At 30.4% G+C, this 23928-nt stretch overlaps 3 protein-coding genes across 4 annotated transcripts; all 3 read left to right on the plus strand.

Annotated features, from left to right (window-relative positions):
* The first annotated feature begins 1516 nt into the window (after nt 1-1516).
* Nucleotides 1517-4567, plus strand: LOC107607984 (putative BPI/LBP family protein At1g04970). 2 transcript variants are annotated; one of them, XM_088492437.1, is made up of 7 exons: nt 1526-1666; nt 1825-2276; nt 2539-2678; nt 3030-3381; nt 3446-3694; nt 3780-3905; nt 3977-4567. In XM_088492437.1, exons 2-7 carry the CDS (start codon nt 1866-1868, stop codon nt 4178-4180), a joined length of 1482 nt encoding a protein of 493 aa, XP_088348563.1. In that variant the 5' UTR covers nt 1526-1666; nt 1825-1865; the 3' UTR covers nt 4181-4567. The 2 variants fall into 2 exon arrangements, with proteins under 2 accessions (XP_016165363.1, XP_088348563.1); XM_016309877.3 differs by having other exon boundaries at nt 1517-2276.
* A 905-nt stretch (nt 4568-5472) lies between these two features.
* Nucleotides 5473-10745, plus strand: LOC107609239 (uncharacterized). Its single transcript, XM_016311127.3, has 7 exons — nt 5473-6388; nt 7188-7566; nt 7720-9119; nt 9344-9457; nt 9728-9882; nt 10088-10188; nt 10319-10745. Exons 1-6 carry the CDS (start codon nt 5927-5929, stop codon nt 10134-10136), a joined length of 2559 nt encoding a protein of 852 aa, XP_016166613.1. The 5' UTR covers nt 5473-5926; the 3' UTR covers nt 10137-10188; nt 10319-10745.
* A 6437-nt stretch (nt 10746-17182) lies between these two features.
* LOC107606437 (indole-3-acetate O-methyltransferase 1) lies at nt 17183-22611 on the plus strand. The gene is made up of 4 exons (XM_016308502.3): nt 17183-17335; nt 17937-18374; nt 19975-20250; nt 22205-22611. The coding sequence occupies exons 1-4, from the start codon at nt 17225-17227 to the stop codon at nt 22565-22567; spliced, it is 1188 nt and encodes a 395-aa protein (XP_016163988.1). The 5' UTR covers nt 17183-17224; the 3' UTR covers nt 22568-22611.
* The last annotated feature ends 1317 nt before the right edge of the window (nt 22612-23928 follow it).

Genomic DNA, 23928 nt, shown 5'->3' on the forward strand with positions numbered 1-23928 from the left:
TAATATTAATAGATACTAATATATCCATTATAACTTGGTTATAAACGTTATAGATCGGTTATCAATGACAAACATCAAAGCTATATTAAAATACTCTATAATGCCTTTATTTTTCGTTAAGGGAAATCAATCGGTTAAACCACTATTGATACTTGTCCCAAATATAAAAAAGGAGGTTAAAACTGATCTAGATATTATAAGAACCAATAATTAATTACTCATATACTAACTTGAGCATCATAGTACTTTTTGTAGGTGTCCATTCTTTTTGTACTCTTGATGCTGAGGTATAACTCATCCCAACGAAAGACTAAAAGATAATCCTCGCAGGACAAGCTATACCACAACCAACCTTCACAATAATAATTGGTGCCCACCCTGGGCCAAAGATTTAAAACTTTTTCTTTAGATTCCAGAACTTTCATATTTGCCTATGGCTAATCGACTTTCTCTAATGTCCTCCAAGCTTCTTCGGATGGTAATGGAATTACAACAGACTAATTAGCCCATGACGGAAGAAAATCAAAGAATGACAAATCAAATAACTGATCCTACCAATGCTCAAATAACTCATAATGATGATTGCTATAAACAATAAGACGATGCGAGAACAAATTCTGATCCAACTCTTGTTTTTAAAATTCAGGAACCAGAGGAGGATCAACCAGCCAATAAAAAAGCTGAATTGGAGACCAATTGGTCCATTCACCGCAGATGTCATAAATTTCTAATTATCCAAAAACTTTGCATTACCAATAACTTTAACTCCTTATGATGACTTAGGAGATCCGAAAAAATACGTCAAAAAATTTCATTCTCCAATCCTGTTTTATATTGTTATTTTTTTACTTTTTTAGATGACCCTACATTTGATTAGTTTTAGTTTTAGTCTTTTCCTATAGAATCTATTTCACGTTTTCAGGAGTTGCCAAACTATTTGAAGATCAGTTTGTTGCATCTTCTATTTATTTGCATAATTATCTAAACACAGCTTCCCTGATTTTTCTTCAACATAAATCCTAAAATGTGACGCAAGGTGTAAAATCATCTATTATCAGCATCCAACAACTCTGTCTTATTTTGTTATGATCCAGTTGATTAGACCTTCCGTCGCATTTTTAATTTCTAAAATCTGGCTTCTACTTCCACTTCCACGTTGACTGTTGTTGCAATGCTAATAGGGTAAAGACTTTTACAAACCAAACGAAGTAAAATGAGATATCTAAAGACATACTCCATGATATAGAACCTCTTCAAAAAAAAAAAGAATTACCAGCTACTAGTGCAAAGGAGAAGATACATAGTTGATGATGTAAAAGACTTGTAAATAACAAGTTTAAGCAAAATTTAGATAATTTAAGGAAAGATTTTAGGATCCTTCTCTGTAATTGAATAAGACAAACTGTTATAGTATACACTATATAAAACCTTTTTCTTAAATTTATAATGAATCCTATTCCATAACAAGTCTCGTGGCACTCGAGCTTTCATATTAAATAATCATAATAACCAATGTGCGAATTCCAACTCAATTTTATAATTGGCATACGAAATTAATAATAAATGATATGGCCAAAAAACACTCCCTAGTTCTCCAATTCAACCACATTTCCAGTTCCTGAAACTCAAACTCCAACAACATATTCAAATTCAACTTCCAAAAATAGTAAGAAAACTCCTCCTTCTGAAATCTTCTACCATATGGGGTGTCCTCAAGTTTTCATCTTTCTCTATGTAGGATAAACTTAGAAAAAATACACAGCATGTTTTTCAAGATTCAATAGCTTAAGCCTGTTACTAAGAATTTGACTGATTCGATTCGAGAAACTGTAGCTGCCTCTACCATCACAAGCTTTGTGAAATCCATGGCTCCATCACTTCTCTTCCTTCTTATATCACTTCTCTTCATTCAAAGCAGTGGTGATCTCCAACAACACAATGAAGAGGGTCACATCTCTGTGATGATATCTGATAAGGGTCTTGACTTTGCCAAGGATTTGCTGATAGACAAAGCTATTGCCTCCATTGTTATGTCTCAGCTTCCAGAGATTGAGAAGTCAGTGCAAGTTCCACTTGTTGGAAAAGCAAAAGTGGTTCTTTCTGAGATCACAATCAAAGATATCCAAATAAACTCTTCAACGGTTGAGACTGGAGATTCAGGAATTGTTGTGGTAGTTTCTGGTGCCACTGCAAACTTGAACATGAATTGGAGGTATAGTTGTAGCAGTTGGTTAGTCCCAATTGGAATCTCTGATAGTGGAACTGCCACTGTTAAGGTATGAAGCTACAATGTTATTATTCATGGTAGTCATGTTTATACTTCTTGATTACCCTTTTTATCCTTTTGGCTAAAGTTGCACCTTTTTGTTCTCATGACCCATAATTTAGTAATTTACATAGTTTTATTGAAGAGTAAGAGAAATGAATTTCAGTATCTGTTAGGCAAAAGTTCTGAGATAATTTAATGCATCTAAGGTTATAAGTTTCATGTTCAATCTGTATATCCCTCACTCAGTTTGGTTGTGCTTTGTTTGGAAGGTTAAAGATCTGGAAGTGGGGCTTACAGTAAATTTAAGGAACCAAGGAGGAACTCTTAAGTTAATTCTATTAGATTATGGATGTAATGTTGGAGATATCTCTATAAAGTTGAATGGTGGAGCAGCATGGCTTTACCAAGTGTAAGAAATAGTCCCAAGCAATGTGTTATTTCGAGTTAAGCCTCAAAGTGATCCCTCAAATTCGCCGCGTGTACTAAGATAGTCCCTGAGATCCCAATTGCACTAATTACGTTCTTGAGATCAGCAAAAATATATCATGTTAGTCCCTCAATTTTTTTCCATTCGTCACGCTATTATGGACTAACGTGGTGCACTTTTGCCAATCTTATGGACATAATCGGTGTAATTAGGATTTCGGAGACTATTTTAGGTACACATAACCAATCTCAAATACCACTTTAGGACCTCACATGCTTATTCTCCTATGACAATGCTTCTTTGCCAATAATTTCTTTTATGCTTTAATTGCAGTTTAGTGGATGCTTTTGAAGGAAACATAGCTTCTTCAGTTGAAGATGCCATTTCAAAGAAAATAAGAGAAGGGATATCAACACTTGACAACTTATTGCAGTCTCTTCCACAGACAATCTCAATTGACCAAACTGCTGTTCTAAATGTTTCTTTTGTGGACAATCCTGTGCTGAGTAACTCTTCCATTGAAGTTGAAATCAATGGTTTGTTCATAGGGACAAACAAAGTTTTAGTACCTCGAAGTAGCCTCAACAGATTGGAGACTTCAACTTCTTGTGGAGGATCACCAAAGATGATCAAGATTTCAATACATGAAGATGTTTTCAACTCTGCTTCCTCTGTTTACTTCACAGTAAGTTTCTTATTCTATTCTTTCTTGCATGTTCCATGTTTAATCTTGGATTTCTTTTGTGCAGGCAGATAGTATGCAATGGATTCTTGATGAGTTACCTGATCAGAATCTTTTGAACACTGCTGAATGGAGATTCATAGTTCCACAATTGTTCAAGCAATATCCAAATGATGACATGAATCTCAATATCTCTGTATCCTCTGCACCGGTAATACAAGTAACTAACCAAGATATCAAAGCAACCATTAACTTAGACATCATAATTGATGTTCTTGAATCCGGTCAAGTGATACCTGTTGCATGCATCTCAGTGGTATGTTTGAATCAAGTTCCAGAAGTTAAAAGCTCTACATTCTGATTAAGATAAATTAAACTCAAACTATGTTTGTTTGGTGCAGGATATTAGTGCTTCTTTTGCTGCAGAAATCATAGGAAACAATGTTACTGGTAAACTCAAATTGATAAAGTTTTCAACAAACTTGAAGTGGAGCAAAATTGGAAAACTACACATGCAACTGATTCAGGTAAAATCAGAACAAATGCATTAGTCTTTTCAACTTGCATCTTTGTATTTTGACATTGTGAATTCTTTCAGTCCCTGACATCAAGTGTCCTCAAAACTGTCATCATACCATACCTTAACTCACAACTTAAGAGGGGAATTGAATTGCCAATTCTTGATGGTTTCGCCGTCAGTAATGCGCGAATCGCGTATGCTCAGCCGTGGATTGAATTGTGCAGTGATGTTTCCTTCTCAGGAGACTCATATCTGATGCTGCTGCCAGCTTCAGTATCATAAAACTGAATACTGTTCTAAGATATTTGTCAAGTGTTGTATTCTTGTGATATCAGAGAATGAAAGATTGAATAAAAAATTAAAGGTAGCTACTCACACGTCTTCATGTGAAGATGATAACTAAGATGTCGACATGTATTATGTTAAGAAGTTTAGTTAAACATGTCAGATTATATAACATTTTTAGATATTATCTTTACAGCAAGATTCCTTTGTAAGATTCTTGTATTAGTGTGTATTACATGTTCAATGTATCATTGAATGTGATCTTTTTGAAAATCATGATGATCTGAAGAATTTGCAAAAAAAAAAAAAAAAACAAATATCCTAATTGGGATGCATATACACTAGTGTTTTATGAATATTAGTAATGTACCATACTTATTTTTCTGGTAGTGGCAAATATTATTTTAATTTTAGCTATAAACTTTGTGTTCTGTTCTCTAGAATGGCAAATATTAGTAATGATGTCTCAGGCACTTAGATTAGATGTAATCTTGGGATATTTTTGCACGAGGAGTTAGGTTAAGATGCATAGAAATTTAAGATTTTTTAAGTGCCAAACTAGTACGAGTAAATTGCATGTGAACTTTTTAAGGTTTAACTCCTTTGATTGCAAATACAGGAAAAAGGAATAAAAAATTCCGAAGTATTTTACAAACTCTTATTTTAACATATTTGGTAAATTTTAATAATAAAAATAAATACAGTAAAAAAATAAAAAAATCTTTTTAAAAAGATACGATTTATATTTTTTTAAAGATTTAAAAAAAAATGTTCACCTAATAAATAAATAAATAATTTTATATATTGTTATATCCAAATATAATTGATAAATAAAAAAAATTTATATAAAATATTTAAACATAAAATTATTTTTAATTTTTTAAAATATAATTGATAAAAAAAATTTATATAAAACATTTAAACAATATATGTCAAAAATTTAATCTAATAAAAAAATTATAAATAATTATATCTCTAACCATAATAAAAATAACTAATATTTTACATGAAAAAAAATACATTTAACCCTCTTAGTTCTCTTAAATGATTACATTTTTTTAAGCCAATGAGTTATAACTCAAATAACATAGTCTTTCCATACTCAATTAAGAGGTTGCGGGTTTGAGTTTCCTATCTTTTGGTAAAAAAAAAATAATTGCATTTTTAATCTTTTATCCATTTTGATTTTATAGATTATGACTTCATATAATAACCTCTATTACTAAAAGTAATTTATTTTCCTATTAATACTTGTTATTATCGATTCCTAGATTATTGTAATACGGACTAAATTTTCATTTATTGTGTCACAATAATAAAAAACCCTAGGAACGAGTCGAGTTGGGAACTCAACGAGTTATTATTTATTTGCGTTAATATTTTAATTTGCGAAGAAAGAAGCAGAAAAATTGTGCGTCCCTGAATCTGAAGCCACCGCAAGCCCCGAATGGTATCACCGCTGTTACGAACTGACTCACTATCACTAACCCAACCTTCGCTAATTACACAAACACCAATTTAACACCCAAATCAAATTCTCAATTATTACCCGCCAAAACAACCACCCACCAATTTTATCTTCCCCTTTCTCAATTCTCTTCTCTTCTCTCTTTTTGTTTAATTTAATTTTATTTTATTTTTCAAATCTCTTCTCTTTTCTTCTTCTCCCTCTCTTTCTTTCTTTCTCTCTTTAGGGTTTTCTAATTACACCCTCTCTCTCCCTCCAACGACGTCGTTCCCCGCATGGAAACGACGTCGCACGCGGACCTCCACCAACCACCGCTCACTCCTGCCTCCAATCTCCCCGTCGAGAACGGCGGACCTCGGGAATCACACCATGACGATGACCGCTGCGCCAAGAAGCCTAAGCTCGAGGAACATGTTGACGATGGTGGTGGTGGTGGTGCTGGAGGAGGAGGAGGGGAATTGAAGAGAGTGGCGGAGATTGTGCTTGTTTTGTCGACGATGGCGACGATGCGGGCGGGTCGGAAACCTACCGACGTGGAGGTGGAGCTTATGAGGGAGGCTCGGAGCAAGCTCGCCGAACTCTGCGTAGGGCTCGCGCCGAAGGATATCGTTGGGAGGGAAGCGATTGGGACGGTGATTGAGGATCTTGGATTGAACGGCAGGGTTAGGGATCAGAGGTTAGGGTTTCGAACTCCAAAGATGTCAATTGCTGAGAGGTATACGCATGCTAAGTGGAAGGTAAACAACCAAAGCATTTCGATTTTTTTTTTCTTATTTATTCAGGAAATTTATTATTATTATTTGAAAATTTTGGAGGCTGTGTGTTGTATAGTGATTGTTGTGAATAATTGCTGCTTGTGAACCTTGTTTTGATTGATGTACGGATGTGGTGGTGTGTGCGTTTCAGTTGTTGCAAATTCTCAGGATTTAAGATAAGCATAGGGGATAAGAATTTTGGGTTTTGGTGTTTAGTGGTGCAAAATCCACTTCCTGCCTAGGTGCTTATGAGATTGTTAGCATTGCTTAATGGAGAGGATTCTTTAGGAGGAATTTAATGTCTACTAATGAGCTTTAATTGCTTGAGTATTGGGCTATTTTATGTTGTCAAATTGATCTTATCTTAAACTTCCTTACTGGTTTGGAACTGAATTTAATTAATCGGTTTTGCTATCGAAAATTAGAAGGCGTTACGTGAAAAATATAGTTTCGACATTTTTTTATAGAATTTAATTTTGATGCATTGTGTAGTTTTACACGTGCATCCAATGATGTAACACCACATCAAGAAAAATCACTAACTTTTACATTGACCGCGTGAATATGATTGCACGTCTGTGTAAAATCACTGTTAGCATCAAAATTAAACTCTTTTTTATATATTAAATGTGTTCTTTTATTCCGTAACATGTAGTGAAACCATTGTTTATTTACTTTCAAATGCTATTGATGATAATAAATACAATGAAGCTGAATCAATTCTTTTGATGACTTCCCCCCTTCATTTCCTCTTTTCTCAACTATTGTTTTATGTTCTTAGATGGAAGAAGCAAAGAGGTATGCTGCACCTTCTACAACGTACACATCTCAGCCTGTGCAACCAAGTACCAGTGTAACAGCTGACAACCGTGTGGCTCCACATGGTGTTCGTGTGTTTGCACCTGATAATTCAAGCCACATAGCGATCCCTTCTTCGGCAACAACGGTGTCTATTCCTTCTCATGTTTCTGCAGGATCGTCTTCTACGTCGCAATATCAGTCGACTAGCAATGAAGTAAGACCACCTATGGTTTCTGGTGCAATACCTAGCACTCATCTCGGGAGAAATTCATCTCCGATGGTAGTGCCTAAACTTGAAAACCCACAGGTCAGAGCTGATGGAGGATCAAATGGATCTTCTTATGTGCTTAGTATACCAGGTAATATACTGTCCATTAAAGTTTGTATGTACCTACATGCATATGTTGAGTTGTGTTACCAATTGATCAATGACTAGTAGTTCAATCTGTTTTTCATTGTTTATGGAGTGAATGACCATACTCACTTGGAATTTTTTCTCCCCTTGCATGTAGCAAATTCATCAGCAAACCAACCTTTGGCAAATGCTCCACCATGGTCAATACAGACTCAATCTGCGTCGTTAGCTAGAACAGCATTGGAAAACAAGGTGCCTGCTCATAACACTGTCAAGGTACAAGGAACAAGTGATGTAGCTGCTTCAAGGGCAGGTTCACAAATAACAGCAGATCAGAGCTTTAGGCCATTTATTACTCAAACAGCACCTGTAAACTTGTCTACTATGCAACAGTCTTTCCAGGGTATGAACGTTGCTCAGCCTCCTTCAATTCCTACTCATGCTGAAATTGCAAAGATTGTCCAGAAATTGTTACAACCAAAGCTTCCTGAGCATCCGACATGGACTCCTCCATCAAGGGATTATATGAATAAGGCTTTGACTTGTCAGGTGTGTGAACTCACTGTCAATGAGGTTGATACTGTGCTTCTCTGTGATGCTTGTGAAAAGGGATATCACTTGAAGTGTTTGCAGCCCTCGGTTTTAAGAGGAATTCATAATAGAGTGGATTGGCATTGCATGAGGTGTTTGAATTTAAGCGGTGGAAAGCCTATACCTCCAAAATATGGTCGTGTCATGAGATCATCAAACACACCACCGAAATTGCCCACTACGGTTGGAGTTCAGCAACCTTCTGAGAAGAAAACAGGGAGCTTAGATCCAAAGGTCAGCCAGCAGAATTTAACAACAAATGGGAGCACTGTTCCAATAGTTGCTACCAGCAATGTCAAAGTTGAGTCGCCATCTGATTCAAAGACTCCTGGTACAAAGGATATACATGGTACCGGATCATCCAACACGGAACATATTGATCAGAAGCCTGACCCAAACATCTCTATGAAATCCCTTAATGCAGCTTCTGTTCCTTCCGTTGACTTTCCTGGTGAAAGTTCTGCTCAACAAATTAATCCTGAGCCTTCAACCTGTAAAGAGAGTTCAACCTCTAAAGAGTGTTTCGATTCCAAGACCCTTCCTAAATTATCTGAGCCAGGTGAATGTGACAATTTGCAATCATCACAAGACTTTCAAGCTGAGCAGAAAGTGTCACAGGGCAATGCTGTAGTATTATCGGATAAAAAAGTTGACAGTAGTTTAATGAGTAATGAACAAAAGGAATCACAATCAGGAGAAAGCTCAACTTATGATACCAAGCGAGATGGCCAAGATGTTGCACTAGCAAACTTTGATGGGAGTTCTGGAACTAATGCTGAAGTTAGACAACACTGTGCGTTATCTTCAGATAGCTCGCAAGCTGTAGAATGGATTGGTGATGTTATACACATTGTTGATGAGAAAAAGTTTTACAAATCTTGCTGTGTTGATGGAGTAACCTATAGGCTTCATAGTCATGCTCTTCTCCCATCTGGCCATGGCAAATTAGCACCTTCTAAACTTCAGGTAAGCAAATCATCTTGCTTCCCACTTGAGTCTAGCATTTGGTTACATGATACCTCTAAAAATTTACTATGAAATCACAAAGCTTTTGTGATTTCTTCCAAAAACATGTTTTGGGTGTACTCTAAAGTAAAAGGTATATAGGTTTGAACCCTTGTGTGAAATAGTTGTTTTAGTTTATAAATTATAAACCTTTAACAAAGTGATGTGTTCAATTTTATTTTCAGTCTATGTGGGAAGACTGCAAAACTGGGTTAAAGTGGGTTAAGGTGACGAAATGCTACTTTCCTGGTGATTTGCCTGGGAACATTGGTCATCCGTGTATATCCGAAGTTAACGAGGTAACTATTTATACTTGTGCATGCATCTTTATATATATATGGTGCTACCCTTCGTAGAGACGGAGACTGATATCAATTCATTCATGTAAAAGTTTTATATTACGTAATTCTCAGTTTGTTGGTGTTATTTTGGTATGTTTAATCCATGTTTAACTTCTGTTTTAGGATGTTTCAATCAAATGATAACTCCACATGAACACGGCAGCATGCTTATCATTCATATATTGCATATGGGTTTTTTCTTACTGATTTTGCCCTCTTTTATTGAAGGTTTATGAATCTAATAGTGAAAGAACTGAAAAGGCTAGCTCTATTCGAGGTCCATGTGAAGTCCTTCCATCTGATAAATTTAATCAAGAAAACGACAGACGAAATCAGTTAGGAATTGAGGCAAATGCTAGAATCCAGCCACTTTTTGTTTGCAGGTTTGTTTCTTCTATTCATCTATCATTCTAATCCCTTTTTTTCCCCCATTCATACCTTTGGCTGATGGCATGAACATTGTAACCTCCATCCATTCTCTAATAAATGAGGACAAAATTTGAATCGCTATTTTGATTGAGTCTGTATATTTGCTTTGTAAACCTTTTCTAGTTTTGATTTTCAACAGATCTCAATGATTTTTTGCAGGTGGTTTTATGATGAAATCAAAAAGTTATTTCAGCCTGTTACCAGTTGATCTTGTGTTGAAAACATGATAATATGACTCCCCTTAGTCATGCAATTTTATGGTGGGTATTTGATCCCTTGTATCTGTGCAAATTGTTATAACTTCTTTCTTTTTTCTTAGTTTAATGTATCTATTCTATTGAATCCATGAATGCGTATTCCCAGTTTAACTGTGCTCTCCTGTTGATGCAGGTGAGATGCATGTTAGACCCGCTATTCGATGTACATGGCGACGCGCCTGATCCCCCATGCAATAATCTCTCGTTGGCACATTCGAGCATGAATTCCATGTGATGTAAAAACTTTAGCCGAAGATATGAATGTTAGCTTAGACTTTAGTTGCATTAGTTCTTTCTTTTTGATCTGTGCCTTTAGTTCTGTTTTTGAGCAATTCATTCTGTATCATTCTTTTTGGGTATGCAGGTGTTTATTTAGGTCCACTAATCACTGTTTACCTTTTTAATTAGATTATAGCGTAGTCCCCTGCTTAGTATGCTGGAATTGTATTATATACCGTTTGTAAAAAAGAATAGCCATTTCTTCTGATAGACATAACCTTTGAATTTGTTCTGGAAAAACCAATTGAATTCAGTAGCCAGAAAATAATAATTATTTTGTAGAATCTTGGATTCATTATTTCGTTGTTTTTAATTTTGCTATGCATCTATTTATAAATAATATCTCAGATAAGGACAAAACTCATCTGCACGAGAATATGAGCACTATTAATGTGACATGTTCAAAATATTTTATGTTTTTTGGATCATGATTAGATGAATAATTCAACCCCGTAATTTCGTATCATTGAATTCGAGATATATTGCTAGGGCCCTATAGTGAAGACGCAGATCTTTAGAACGGTTGCTTCATTTGGATCCATCCACAACCATTAGAGCTTCAAATCAACATCTTAATTAATCAGATTGAACTCTTAACACTCATCTAATGAGCCTATGCCTATCAACCTGTATCTAAAGTCTAAAAGTTGATAGGCATGTGGATGTTTACCTCATTTTTATATTCTTAATAAATCTCCTAGGGTTACCAACTCTAATTGACATTATAATATTAACAATCTAAAGATAGGCAAAGCCTACTACCCAACAAATTCCGTTAATTTTGAGAATACCAAAATACGCTACAAACTTTCTTGTGACAACCATTGTTGTGCCGGAGAAGTTTAGTACCAACAACTATAATGCTTGAATATTTCAGGGAACAGTGTCCCTTTGAAGGGTTATACATCAATATTTTAGCCCCCCCTTCTCATAAATTCCCAGACACCAACCACACACATAAGCTTCTAGATACATTCATTGTTAGGGGAAAAAAATAATATTTTTAAACTACTTAGTAATTCTTTGTAGGCTAAAATCATATGATAAGATTATTATTATTAATTAAAGTTTTTAAATATTTTATTTTAATACATACATATACACATGAATATAATATTATAAATACACGATTAATGTGAGATGACGTAAATGTTCAGAAAACCAAATGACAGTTTTTCCATCCTCATCCAGAGGTCTCGAGTTCGAGTCTCACTCCTAACTTAAAAAAAAAAAAGATTGAAGGGTTAATAATACACTCAATGGAGAGCACATACATAAAGTTGGATTTTGACTTCTAAAGTTCCCAATGCATGCTACCTCCCTAAAATTTGTAGTAAAAAGTTAATAAGCATCAAATTCCAGTAAAAGACAATAGTCAAAGAGTTTTAATTTGTTCGTAGTTGCAAGTGAATATAACCATTAACCAACATGGTACTAGAAGCTTTGACCGTTACTAAGACATTGGGATAAAAACTAAACTTACTTTTGTAAAATCTGAATATTATATTTGTTCATACCCTGGCCCAATAATAAAGGTCCAGGATCCAAGCAAAAAGGCCCGGCCCTCACCCAGTACCAGCCTTCATCTCCAGAAGTCGGTACTGAGCACGACCTGCTCCAAAGAAGTCGGATACGAGGGTTAGCTGGCAGATAACACTCATTCGAATGAGTAACTGCCCCTAGAAACTCTCCAACCACTTCATAGAGCCATATCTTAACCTCCCTAAGATATGGGAACGGTTATCCACCTAAAAAGGTGGCACTACTTCAGCGGTGGTTATTGGTTCACCACTATAAATACCCTGACATCCCTCAGGTATCACTAAGTCCAATACATTCTAAACTTGCTCACACTCTTGCTAACTTAGGCATCGGAGTGTCTTTGCAGGTACCACCCCCCATTCTTTCACACGTGCAAGTCGGACGGAAGAACACCGAGTTTCAGGTTCACTCGATAGTCACCTCCCTCACACGTTTGGGCCAACCAACGCCATCCGGCCCACTAATCTCTGGTTACCCACCGTAACAATATTCATCTTTATAACTCAAATTAAATTACCTTGCTTCTTCCTTACAAAAAATTATGCAACCATGGTGACGGCAGAAAAGATAATATAATCCTGCCAACAAAGTAACAAAAATCAAACCACATGCACTTCTCTTATTGCAATCTTATCTTTAATTATATTCTAACTTCTTTTCAAAGTCAATGGTCCAAATCTGAACCAGCATTTGAAGAGAAGAAAATTTTTGGGGGGGCAAAAGCATATATACAAAAAGGGAATAATTAACTACCATCTTTTGACTATATAAAACCGGTGATTTCTCTTTACTTGAATGACTTTATTAGTAACTTACGGGATGTCACATTAGCATAATAATTACTTCCATTTTTCCCAACAAAAGAAAAAATGTTGGGTTGATTCAAAAAATAGTTTTTTAAGTTTTGATTGTTTTAGATCATACAAATTCTAATAGATATTACTTGTCTTAAAAAAATTAAGCCAATTAAAAAAGGTATGTAAATGATTATATTTCTATCACACATGGAGGTTAAGATAATTTTGGAGATAAAGGGTAATTAGAAGATAAAATGGTGCAATAATAATATAATTTCATGTGAACCGGCGAGTATTGCGGTGGTTTTGGTGTTTGAAGAACCTCAAGAAAGGAGGATAGATGCATGGGGGGCCATTAACAAACAAGGCTGAAAATTAAATTAGAGGACAAGATTCCAAGCTTTTGGAGTAAAATTTCAGAGAAAGAATATGCTACCTTTTGAGTTGTGTGAAAGGCTATGGCTACATTTTATTCAGTCAAACGGTGGAAACTCAAGTGCAGTCGATTTCACGTGAAGTTGATAACTGAGAGTCGTTAGATGATTTAACTGATTTGACTAAATTTTCATTTAACGACTCTCAGTTATCAACTTCACGTAAAGTGGACTACACTTGAATTTTCACCTTTTTACATACATCATCTAAAATAGAGTTGGAAGTTGGTCGATAGGTCGACTCACTTTTTTGAGTAACTCACTAGCTAACGTGATAAATTATTCTTTGACATGTCGAGATGGAAGAAAATCGTGAAAAAAAAATTAATTGTGTATTTTATACACAGAGAAATAGATATTGTTGGAATATAAAATTATTTAAACAAAGCTTAAATAATAAGTAAAAAAATTAATTTTAACGTATTATTATTATAAAATAACCTTATCAAATAATCAATCATATATTATCATATTAAAAGTAACTAATCTTAAACTAATTACTTAAAAAAATTATCTAACCGTTTAAATTTAATTGAATAATCACATAAAAAAATTATTATTAGTACACTAAAATTAAATTCATCAAATAAATATAAAAAAATAATATAAGTGAAGACTTACATATAGTTATTTTCGTGTAAAATTGATAATTAAAAATTGTAATTAAATTTGTCAAATCATCTCATGATTTTAAACTGCATGTGAATTTTTACTAATAATATAATAGTGCAACTGCAATTATACGGTTACAATTTAGAACTACAAAGGCAACCTTATAGAAATCAGTCCATGGCCATGCATGCAACATGCATTATTTTATTTATTGATTGTTTTTAACTTATTTATTATATTATTTGTGACACCATAATTGTGAGAAGAATAAAAGATAAACTGCTATGAGAAGAGGTAGCCCATAACGAGATTTAGATCTAAAATTTTATTATTTTTGTTCCTTTTTATATATATGAATCTTCTAATATAAAATCTAAAATATCAACCCCTATAGTCTAGAATCCAAGGATCAATGTACATGGCCTTGTTTTTTAATTATATATGATGATGATGATGGTGATGATTGCCATTTATTTTAATTTTTTAGTTTGCATCCATTATTGTTCAAGTTTGCACTTTTATATAATAATAAACTATAATCCTTTCATTAGTTCTTAGTTATAATAAGTTAATAATTGAATATTTTATTATTGTATTATAATAATCATACTTATATTTGTTGCTTTTGAAGAAAAAGCAAAAGAGCAATCACTAATAAACAATGGAAATATTAATATTCATATATTATTATTTATCCTTGTAATGAGAATATTCAAACACATAATAATAATGTTTTATTATTAATAATTAACACTTTTTGTTTAGTTAGAAAATTCATACTCTTTTTCTTTTGACCGTACCGATAATAAAAACCTTATTAAGTTAAGAAAGTTTACATTAATATTAATTATATGAGTTTAATTTTAAAGTGTTAAGCATATAAATAGTTTTATATATATTTTATACGGTTATTCAGTTAAATTTATGTATTTAAATAATTTTTTAAATAATAAATTTAAAAATTAATTATTTTTATTAATATAAAAATATTGATTATACAATAATATATAGGGAAGACGGTTTCACATTAAAAAAGGAAATGAACTTTATTGACCATATATAAAACAAATTAAAAACATTTCCATTTGTCTACATTGGAATCCATTGAATTTCGAGGCATTTCTTTTCCTTTACCAATTCAAACAAAGGTTGATTTTGAAGACAAGAGAATCATGGTTTTCGAAAAAGTAGAAACTCAGGTCTAGTCGACTTTACGTGAAGTTGATAGATGAGAGCCGTCCGATGATTTGAGTGATTTGATTAAATTTTCATCTAAAGACTCTCACAACTATCAACTTTACGTGAAGTTGACTGTACCTGAATTTTCATCTTCTGAAAATTAAAGTATACCTTTTTAATTTCCTTCAATAGTATATAATATTATAACGTCATACTCTATATACCTTTTTCCTTCTATTAAGAAAAAGGTTTGTTGTAACTGTCCTCCTTTCCTTCACAAATTCAGGGTTTAAAGTTCCTAGTCAAAAGCTTATGTATATGTGGTAGTTTGAACTTTGAAGTTGATCCTTTAGAAAATTAATTTTTCCACTCAATTTATTGTCATGGAGTCAATTAAATAATCACATCTTTTTTGTTGCTATATATGAATAGAATGTGATACTCATATTGATCGAATTCTTTGTCTAATAATAAAAATATTAAATTTATATATATATATAATATGAGTACAAAAATTACAATGAAGTGTAATGAACTACACACACAAAAGTAAAAACCTTAATAATAATAGATATAACTAATCATGATTATCTAGATTTTAATGGATAGCTTTGACCATCTTGTTTTATAATATATAAATTCCTTAAGGCTGCGTTTATTTTCGAGAACAGAACAGGATAAGACACTAAAAATAGGATAGGACAAGATATTGATAGACAAAAATACAAAATTTTGTATTTTTATATTCTATTTGGTAATAAATTAAACTATAACAAATTATGAAAATCTAATTTATTTTTATTTTTTTTCATTCAAAAAATTTGAGAGGAAAAATATAATAATAAAAAATATAATTATAAAAAATTAACAAGAATAATAAAAGAAAAAATAAAAAATAAGTTGTGTCCCTTGTTAGTGTCTCCGTGTCCTTCTCGTCAGGATAGACACAAAATATACTAATTCAGTATCTCTGAATATATTGTCTCTCTTCATGTCTCCTCTCCCAAATACGATCGTGTATCTCTATATCTCTGTCTCAATGTCCTGTCTCTGTAAACAAACGCAGAACCGACAGATGTTATTAATCTAATTAGCACCAAAATACTCGTAAAAAATATAAAAATATTTAATAACAAAAAAATTAACTAAAAAATAATAAAATTTATTTTGTTTAATATTTATTGATTATTATAATAATCAATAACTATTAAATAAGACAAGTTTTAGGTTGTTTTTTATATTACCGTAAAAAGTAATTGTATGAAAATCAAAGGAAACATATGTAGCCTAGCTCAGTTAATGAAGAGTCATAATTGTCACCCTTCTTTGTTTACTTCTTTTCACTAATTAGCTAGCTGGTGTTACCTTGTTATACGTATCATTATTACTCAATAATTTCCAAATTGTATTAACATTATTATAGTATATACTTCTAATCTAAAACTCGTTAAGCTAACGTTCTTTATATATATAAAATAGTTATATTTCAGAGTACAACTCATGATTTTATATACCGACGATTATAAAATAAAAAATAAAATAAAAATAATTATAAAACAAATTTTTAAATAATTTTTAAAAAAAATGCTAAATTAGTGTTGATACTTAATAAGAGTTATATTACAAAATATAAAAATAAAAATATAAACCAATAAATAAACAAATTATAACACGAAAAAGGAATAAGCACATATACAATTAATGTCAATTTTAGAATATGTTATATTACCGTGAATATGTTATATTAACATAAATGAAGCTAAAATTAAAATTTGTCAGTTTTAGACTGAAAGTTTTTGTCAGTACAGTTATATATTTTTAATATCACTTTTTATATAAATTTTTTTTAGATTTGTATGAATTTTTGTATATAAGTTTTTTTTGAGGTCAACAAAATTTAAATTTTAAATCTTTAAATCATAAAAACTGTAATATTATACTATAACATAAAATTATAGTATAACATAAAATCATATTATATGTAATATTTTATGTTATACTATTCACATATGTTATACTAGAAAGAGATTATTAGATTATTAGAAACTGTAATATTATACTATAACATAAAGTATCCATACGATACCTTCTCCAATGTGTCTATAAATATGAGTGTCTTGGGTCTGAGTTAATAAAAAAATCATCAGACTCCACCAATCTAATAATCTCTTTCTAATTTGAGCAATCATAACTAAGATGGCTCCAATGGGAGACAATGTTGTTGTGTCCAACATAGAACTGGAAAAGTTACTTAGCATGAAAGGAGGCAAAGGAGAATCCAGTTATGCCAACAATTCCCAAGCACAGGTTCTTCTTCTTCTTCTTTATAATTAAAATAACCCAAGCACACACAACTATTACTTTTAATTTGTTTATTATTATTATTATTATTATTATTATTATTATTATTATTATTATTATTATTATTATTATTGTCAAGTGATAGATAAATTCATCTTCTTTTTAATATTAAATTTAAATTCTATGAAAATTAAATAAATTTATTTTAATATAAAAGCAATCATAATTTTTAAAATAATCAAATTAGTCCGACAAAATTTTAAATACAGACAAATTTATGTCCATCGATCAAATTAATGCGTTTTGTAGTGATAATTTATATTTTTTATAGAATAAAACAACAAATAAACTTTTAAAGATTTATACTTCGAATAAATTAGTTGCTTACAAAAATACTAATAAAATCTTTTAGCATAGTTAATTTCTTCAAATTAACTCTTGTGATTAGAATAAAATATTTTAATTTAAATTAATTTATCCACGTCTGCTCTCGCTCTCGTATAAGATTTTATTTATACTTTTTTTTTTACTTTAGAAATTAATCTGTCCGAAATATAAATTTTCAGCGACTTTATTATTCATGACTTAAATATTTTTATATATGCAGGCAATGCATGCCAAGTCTATGCTTCACCTGTTGAAGGAAACCCTAGATAGAGTTCAGCTTCATGGTTGTTCCGATGATAATGAAATCCCATTTGTGGTGGTGGATTTGGGTTGTTCATGTGGCAACAACACCATTAACGTTGTTGATGTCATCATAAAGCACATAATCAAGCGCTATGAGGCTTTAGGGTTCAATCCACCTGAATTTTCAGCTTTCTTCTCTGACCTTCCTAGTAATGACTTCAACACACTCTTCCAGCTTCTTCCGCCGCATCTTTCTAATGATAACGGCGGAGTTAGCATGGAAGAGTGTCTTGCTGCCAACAACCACCGCTCGTACTTTGCGGCCGGAGTCCCCGGTTCTTTCTATCGGAGACTTTTTCCGGCGAGATCTGTTGATGTTTTTCACTCGGCCTTTTCTTTGCATTGGTTGTCTCAGGTGAGCCATGTCCTATCTTTTTTTTTTCTTCTTTTTTTTTAGATTCTATTTTTATTTTATTTCAGTTCATTCTTGGGAACTTGCAAATAACTTTGTGTTCATATGTGTAACTTGAAATTATTAAAGTATTAATTAGAGATTACTAAATTTGTTAATTGTAAGTGATTATTATGATTTGATGATCTAATTTAGTCATCATATATATGTAATACAAAAACGCTATCATATATATACGGTTTAATTACTCTATTGGTCTCTATAGTTTCGTAAAATTTTTAATTAGGTCTTTATACTTTTTTTCTTTTTAATTGAGTCTCTGCACTAAATTTTTTTTTTCAATTAAGTCCTTCTTAGTAGTAATTGGCTTAATTTTATAGGACCCAACTAAAAAAAATAAATAAATTGGTATAGGGACCTAAATAAAAGAAAAAAAAAGTGTAGGGACCAATTAAAAGAAAAATTTTGGTGCAATGACTCAATTAAAAGGAAAAAAAGTATAAGGACCTAATTGAAAATTTCGCGAAACTATAGGGACCAACAGAGTAATTAAACTTATATATACACATAAAAATTAGTTATTATGTATTTATATATAAATTTATTTAAATTATTTTTTACCTGTATTTTATATTTAATTTTAATATGTATTCTATAAAAATAGTTGATTTAGTGGCTAATAATTTTTTAATATATATATAACTTTTTGTATATATTTATTTTACGACAAAGATAAAAAAAAATTTAGAAGTTATATTTTATTAATATGGGAATTAACTTATAATTAGATAATTATGTATAAGTTGTTACACTAAAGCTATTTAAAAATTGAAATCTAAATTATTATTACTATTAGTATACAAAAGAATGATCATAGAATTCAAATCACATCCAATGACTTTTGTTTCCTTCATCATTCTATAGCCCTTGATCTTTTTTTATAAACCTTTCGGTTAGAGTTCAAACTTTTAAGTTCTTGGAAACTTTTGGTGAAAATGTCCATGATTACTTTAATGAATTTGCTAAACACCTTTTAATCAATTTCAACTGATCATGACTTTCTTAGCTTGTTGTCTTATGATTCACACTATATAGTCTATATGGTTCTATATATGCTGTGATAAATTTTTTACACTAAAATATTAGAAATAAGATAGATTAAGTAATTCTAACTCAATCTTAAAAATTAGTTTAAAGAGTAAAAAAATATTTTATATTTATAAATTATTTTAAAATTTTATCTTTATTAATAAATGTGAGATTTATAATATAAAATAGTAAAAGAATAATTAATGAGAGGGCTAAGTGAGTAGGTAGGCCCCCATTTTTGGTCAAAAAAGTGGAGATAGCAAAGTCATGCTCTATGATGGAATTGATACATATAGAAAACAACAACTTTGTTTTCTTGAGACAATGACTTGTTTACTTGGGCATTGAGATAAAAATAAGCATAAAATTATAAAAAAAAATATTTAATAAATTTAATTTTAATATATTATCAATATAAAAATATTTTATACGTATATTTAATTATATAACGTTATATTAGTAAAAATAATTATTTTTTATATTAATTACGTGAATAATTATCTAAAATGTGAAGGTGCCAGAATGTGTGGTTGAGAAAAGGTCAAGTGCATATAACAAAGGAAGGGTATTTATCCATGGAGCAAATGAAAGCACAGCAAATGCATACAAGAAACAATTCCAAAGAGACTTGGCAGGGTTTTTGAGTGCAAGATGTGTGGAGATGAAGAGAGGTGGGTCCATGTTCTTGGTCTGCTTGGGAAGAACTTCTGTGGACCCCACTGACCAAGGTGGTGCTGGCCTTCTCTTTGGGACCCACTTTCAGGATGCTTGGGATGATCTTGTCCATGAGGTATTTTCATATATAAATCACTTCACATTTAAAAAAAAAAAAATTATTTATATATTAAAATTTATTATTAAAATTAATTATTATATATTTTTAATAAATATTTTATATTTTATACTAATAACTAATTTTAATAATTAATTTTAGTATATATACTTAATATAATTGTTAACAATAATTTAAAATATTTAAAATAAATTAAAAAATAATATTAAGAAACTTACATTATAATGCAGTAGGTTGTTAAATATATTTATTACAAAATCTACTAAAGATAAATTTTTGTTGAGTTAAAATTTTGAATATTTTTTTAATTAAATTTTAGATTTTTTGTTTTTAAAAGTTTTATATTTTTTTATATTGAATGTTAACCATAACATTGACTGTACAATAATATAGATTTTCAAGACTTTCTCTAAATTAAATTAAATTTCTCTACCTCACATGCATATATTACATTAATGCTCTCATAATTAATTATTACTAAAGAATAAATTAAAGATAATTAAAGGTAAAAATATTTTTCAAAACATCGTTAATCTAATCAAACAATATAATATATACTATTTATCAACAAACTTAAACACAATGTATATAGACTATGAAAAGAACACAAAAAATGTTCTCAAGTATTGAAGCCATCATCACAATATAACTTATTATGAAGTTTCACAATTGCTGCTGCCATGTTTATTTAAAACAAATTGACAATCCCAGCCGTTGGTTTACCATTCCAAAAATTGATCTCTAGCCGTCAATTTATTTGATGATGATGTCGGCAGAAATAATAATGAATTTTCCGGCTGGCAAAGTGGTCCATAATAATTTTGACCACTAATTTAATTCGTTAAATAAGGTTATTAAAACATCAACAAATTAAACACATAAAAATAAAATCATTATATCACACAAAATGGAGTTGCATTTGCATTCTTTGTATCAAATTTTCATCTAATGATTGTAGCTCTGTAATTGTGGGACCAAACAATAGCTTTGATCTTTGAACATAGTCAAAGGCATGTGTACTTAGCTTTTGAATGTAATTTATCTTCAACCATGAATCATACACATACATCCAAACAAAAGTGTTACTGTATATTCAATTAATAAGTACAGAATATAAGCAACACTTTTACTGTTCTACATAAAGATGTGTTGAGCATTCATTGTGGGGGAAAAAGAAAAAGAAAAAAAAAGGATAAAACATGTCATATATTTCAAATAATATCACTTACTAAAAAGAGATAGAATTCAATAGTTTTAAAATATTTTTTATGTAAATTTTTACTAATATTTCGATGTTTTCATATAGATAAATTTTTTCCATATTTAATTAAAAAAAATAATATTTGTATAATTTTTTTATAGATATCTCTTTTGTATATTTTTATTGTATAAAATACCGAATTTTTATTTTTCACTTTTTATCAATCACTTTTAATTACAAAAAGAAATAAATATTGTCAATGTAAGAATGCTATATAACTTTTTAACTGCACAAAATTAGTTAAACTAATCAAGAATAAAAAGAATATTTTTGGTTACATGCTAATTAAATCAAAATAAAGCAAATCATATGAATAATAAAGTTTAATTATTCTGTTGGTCCTTATAATTTTATTAAATTTTTAATTAAATTTCTATATTTTTTAATTTATACTAAAAATGACCTAATTATAAAATAAAAAAACAGTATAAAAATCCAATTAAAAAAATGATGAAAACTCAGTTGCAGTTGACTTCACGTGAAGTTGATAGCTGAGAGCCGTTAGATGAAAATTTAGTCAAATCAATCAAATCATCTGATGGTTCTCAGTTATCAACTTCACGTGAAGTCGACTACACCTGAATTTCCATCTTAAAAAAAATATAAAATTTTAATTATAAATTTAGTAAAATTATAAGAACTAACAGAATAATTAATCCGAATAATAATGATACTGTATGTTATTGATAGGGATTAATAAGCAGTTCAAAAAGGGACAGTTTCAACATTCCAGTGTATGCACCAAGCTTGCAAGATTTCAAGGAAGTGGTTGAAGAAAATGGTTCATTTGTGATAAACAAGATTGAAGTGTTCAAAGGAGGGAGCCCCCTTGTTGTTAACAAACCAGATGATGCAATTGAAGTTGGAAAAGCATTTGCCAACAGTTGCAAAAGTGTGTCCGGTGTGCTTGTTGACGCTTTTATTGGTGACAAACTCAGTGAAGAATTGTTTCTTAGAGTTCAGAAAAGAGCCACCGCACATGCTAAAGTCTTACTTCACCAGCTTCAATTTTTTCACATTGTTGCATCCCTTTCTTTTCCTCAATCACAATAAATTTATAAATTCCTTTAATTTCATGTTTTATAAACTTTGTTTAATTTTTATGAGTTGTAGAAATATAATTTGTTTGTTTCTATATATATATTTCTCCTTTTAAATAGGTTTGTATTTGCCTTCTTTAATTTATTGATATATGTTTTCTGTTAATTTGCATTTGCAGATCTTATATGATAGAATATAATTATGATTAATTAGAATTATTTAGTATATATGAATATTTATTATAGAATATTACGTCTTTATTATTACGATTCTCTTATCTCCTATTCTAATTGATCCTAATTATATTCTAACATTATATAATAATGTGTATGCAAATTATAATGATTCATATATACATGTGTATAAAAAACTGATAGAAATGTTATAATAAGTTTAGTGTGTTATTCTCTAAACTTTTGGAGTACAAAATTCGTTTCTTTTTTATTAAATATATTTATTTTTAAAATTTTGTAAAGGATAAATAAAATTTAAAATATTAAAATTATACTTTGAATAAGTATAAAAAAATTAACTTTTAGTTAGTCAATTTTTTATTGTAAAAATATATTTTTAACTCTCAATTTTTTGAGGATTTATTATTTAGAATTTAGGATAAAAAAAATAATTCTAAAAATTAGTTAATAATAACTGAAAAATAGTTATTTTTCTAATTAAAATATTGAAAATGAAATTAAAAGAAAAAATGCTAGTCAAGTATATATATCCATCCTACATGTTCATAATTGAAGAAGAAAATAAGTATAACCACAAATAAAATATATATTTTATAATAAATATATCTGTTTACATCATCAATAGTACTGTATTTTAAAAGAATGCTTATCCTCCAAAAGCTTTTTCCTTACTCTTGTCTTCTTTTTGAGGGTTACTTTAATTAGAAAGGAGTCAATGTGTTGTTTTATGTGAGTGTATGTAGTTACTTCCTAGTTTCTACACATCATTGTGCTTTCTGAGTTATGTCCCCTTGTATCTCAACTAATTTTGCTTTCTTCATTATTATTATTCATAGCATCTTATATATATTATCACACTATGTCCACATTTATTATGAATGCATGGTAGGTAATGTATATGTTGCCTTTTGTACCTTATGTTGCATATGCCATTATTAGTTAGTTACAATTCTCTTTTTATGTCTTCTTCTCTTCAATCTAACATCACCATTATTTCTTCATATATTTTATCAACAAGAGTAAAGTATTATTTTTTTTTCCAACGTTTAAGGTAAGTTATATTTGTATATCCTTAATGTTTAAATCGTTCTATTTTTATTCCTAATATTTATAAAAGTGATTTAATGTTATTTTGCGATCAATTATACCAATAGATCAGATTGTATTTTTTAATTATTC

The sequence above is a fragment of the Arachis ipaensis genome, chromosome B7, assembly GCF_059453495.1.
Source record: "Arachis ipaensis isolate K30076 ecotype BB chromosome B7, ASM5945349v1, whole genome shotgun sequence".
In the NCBI taxonomy this organism is placed as follows: Eukaryota; Viridiplantae; Streptophyta; class Magnoliopsida; order Fabales; family Fabaceae; genus Arachis; species Arachis ipaensis.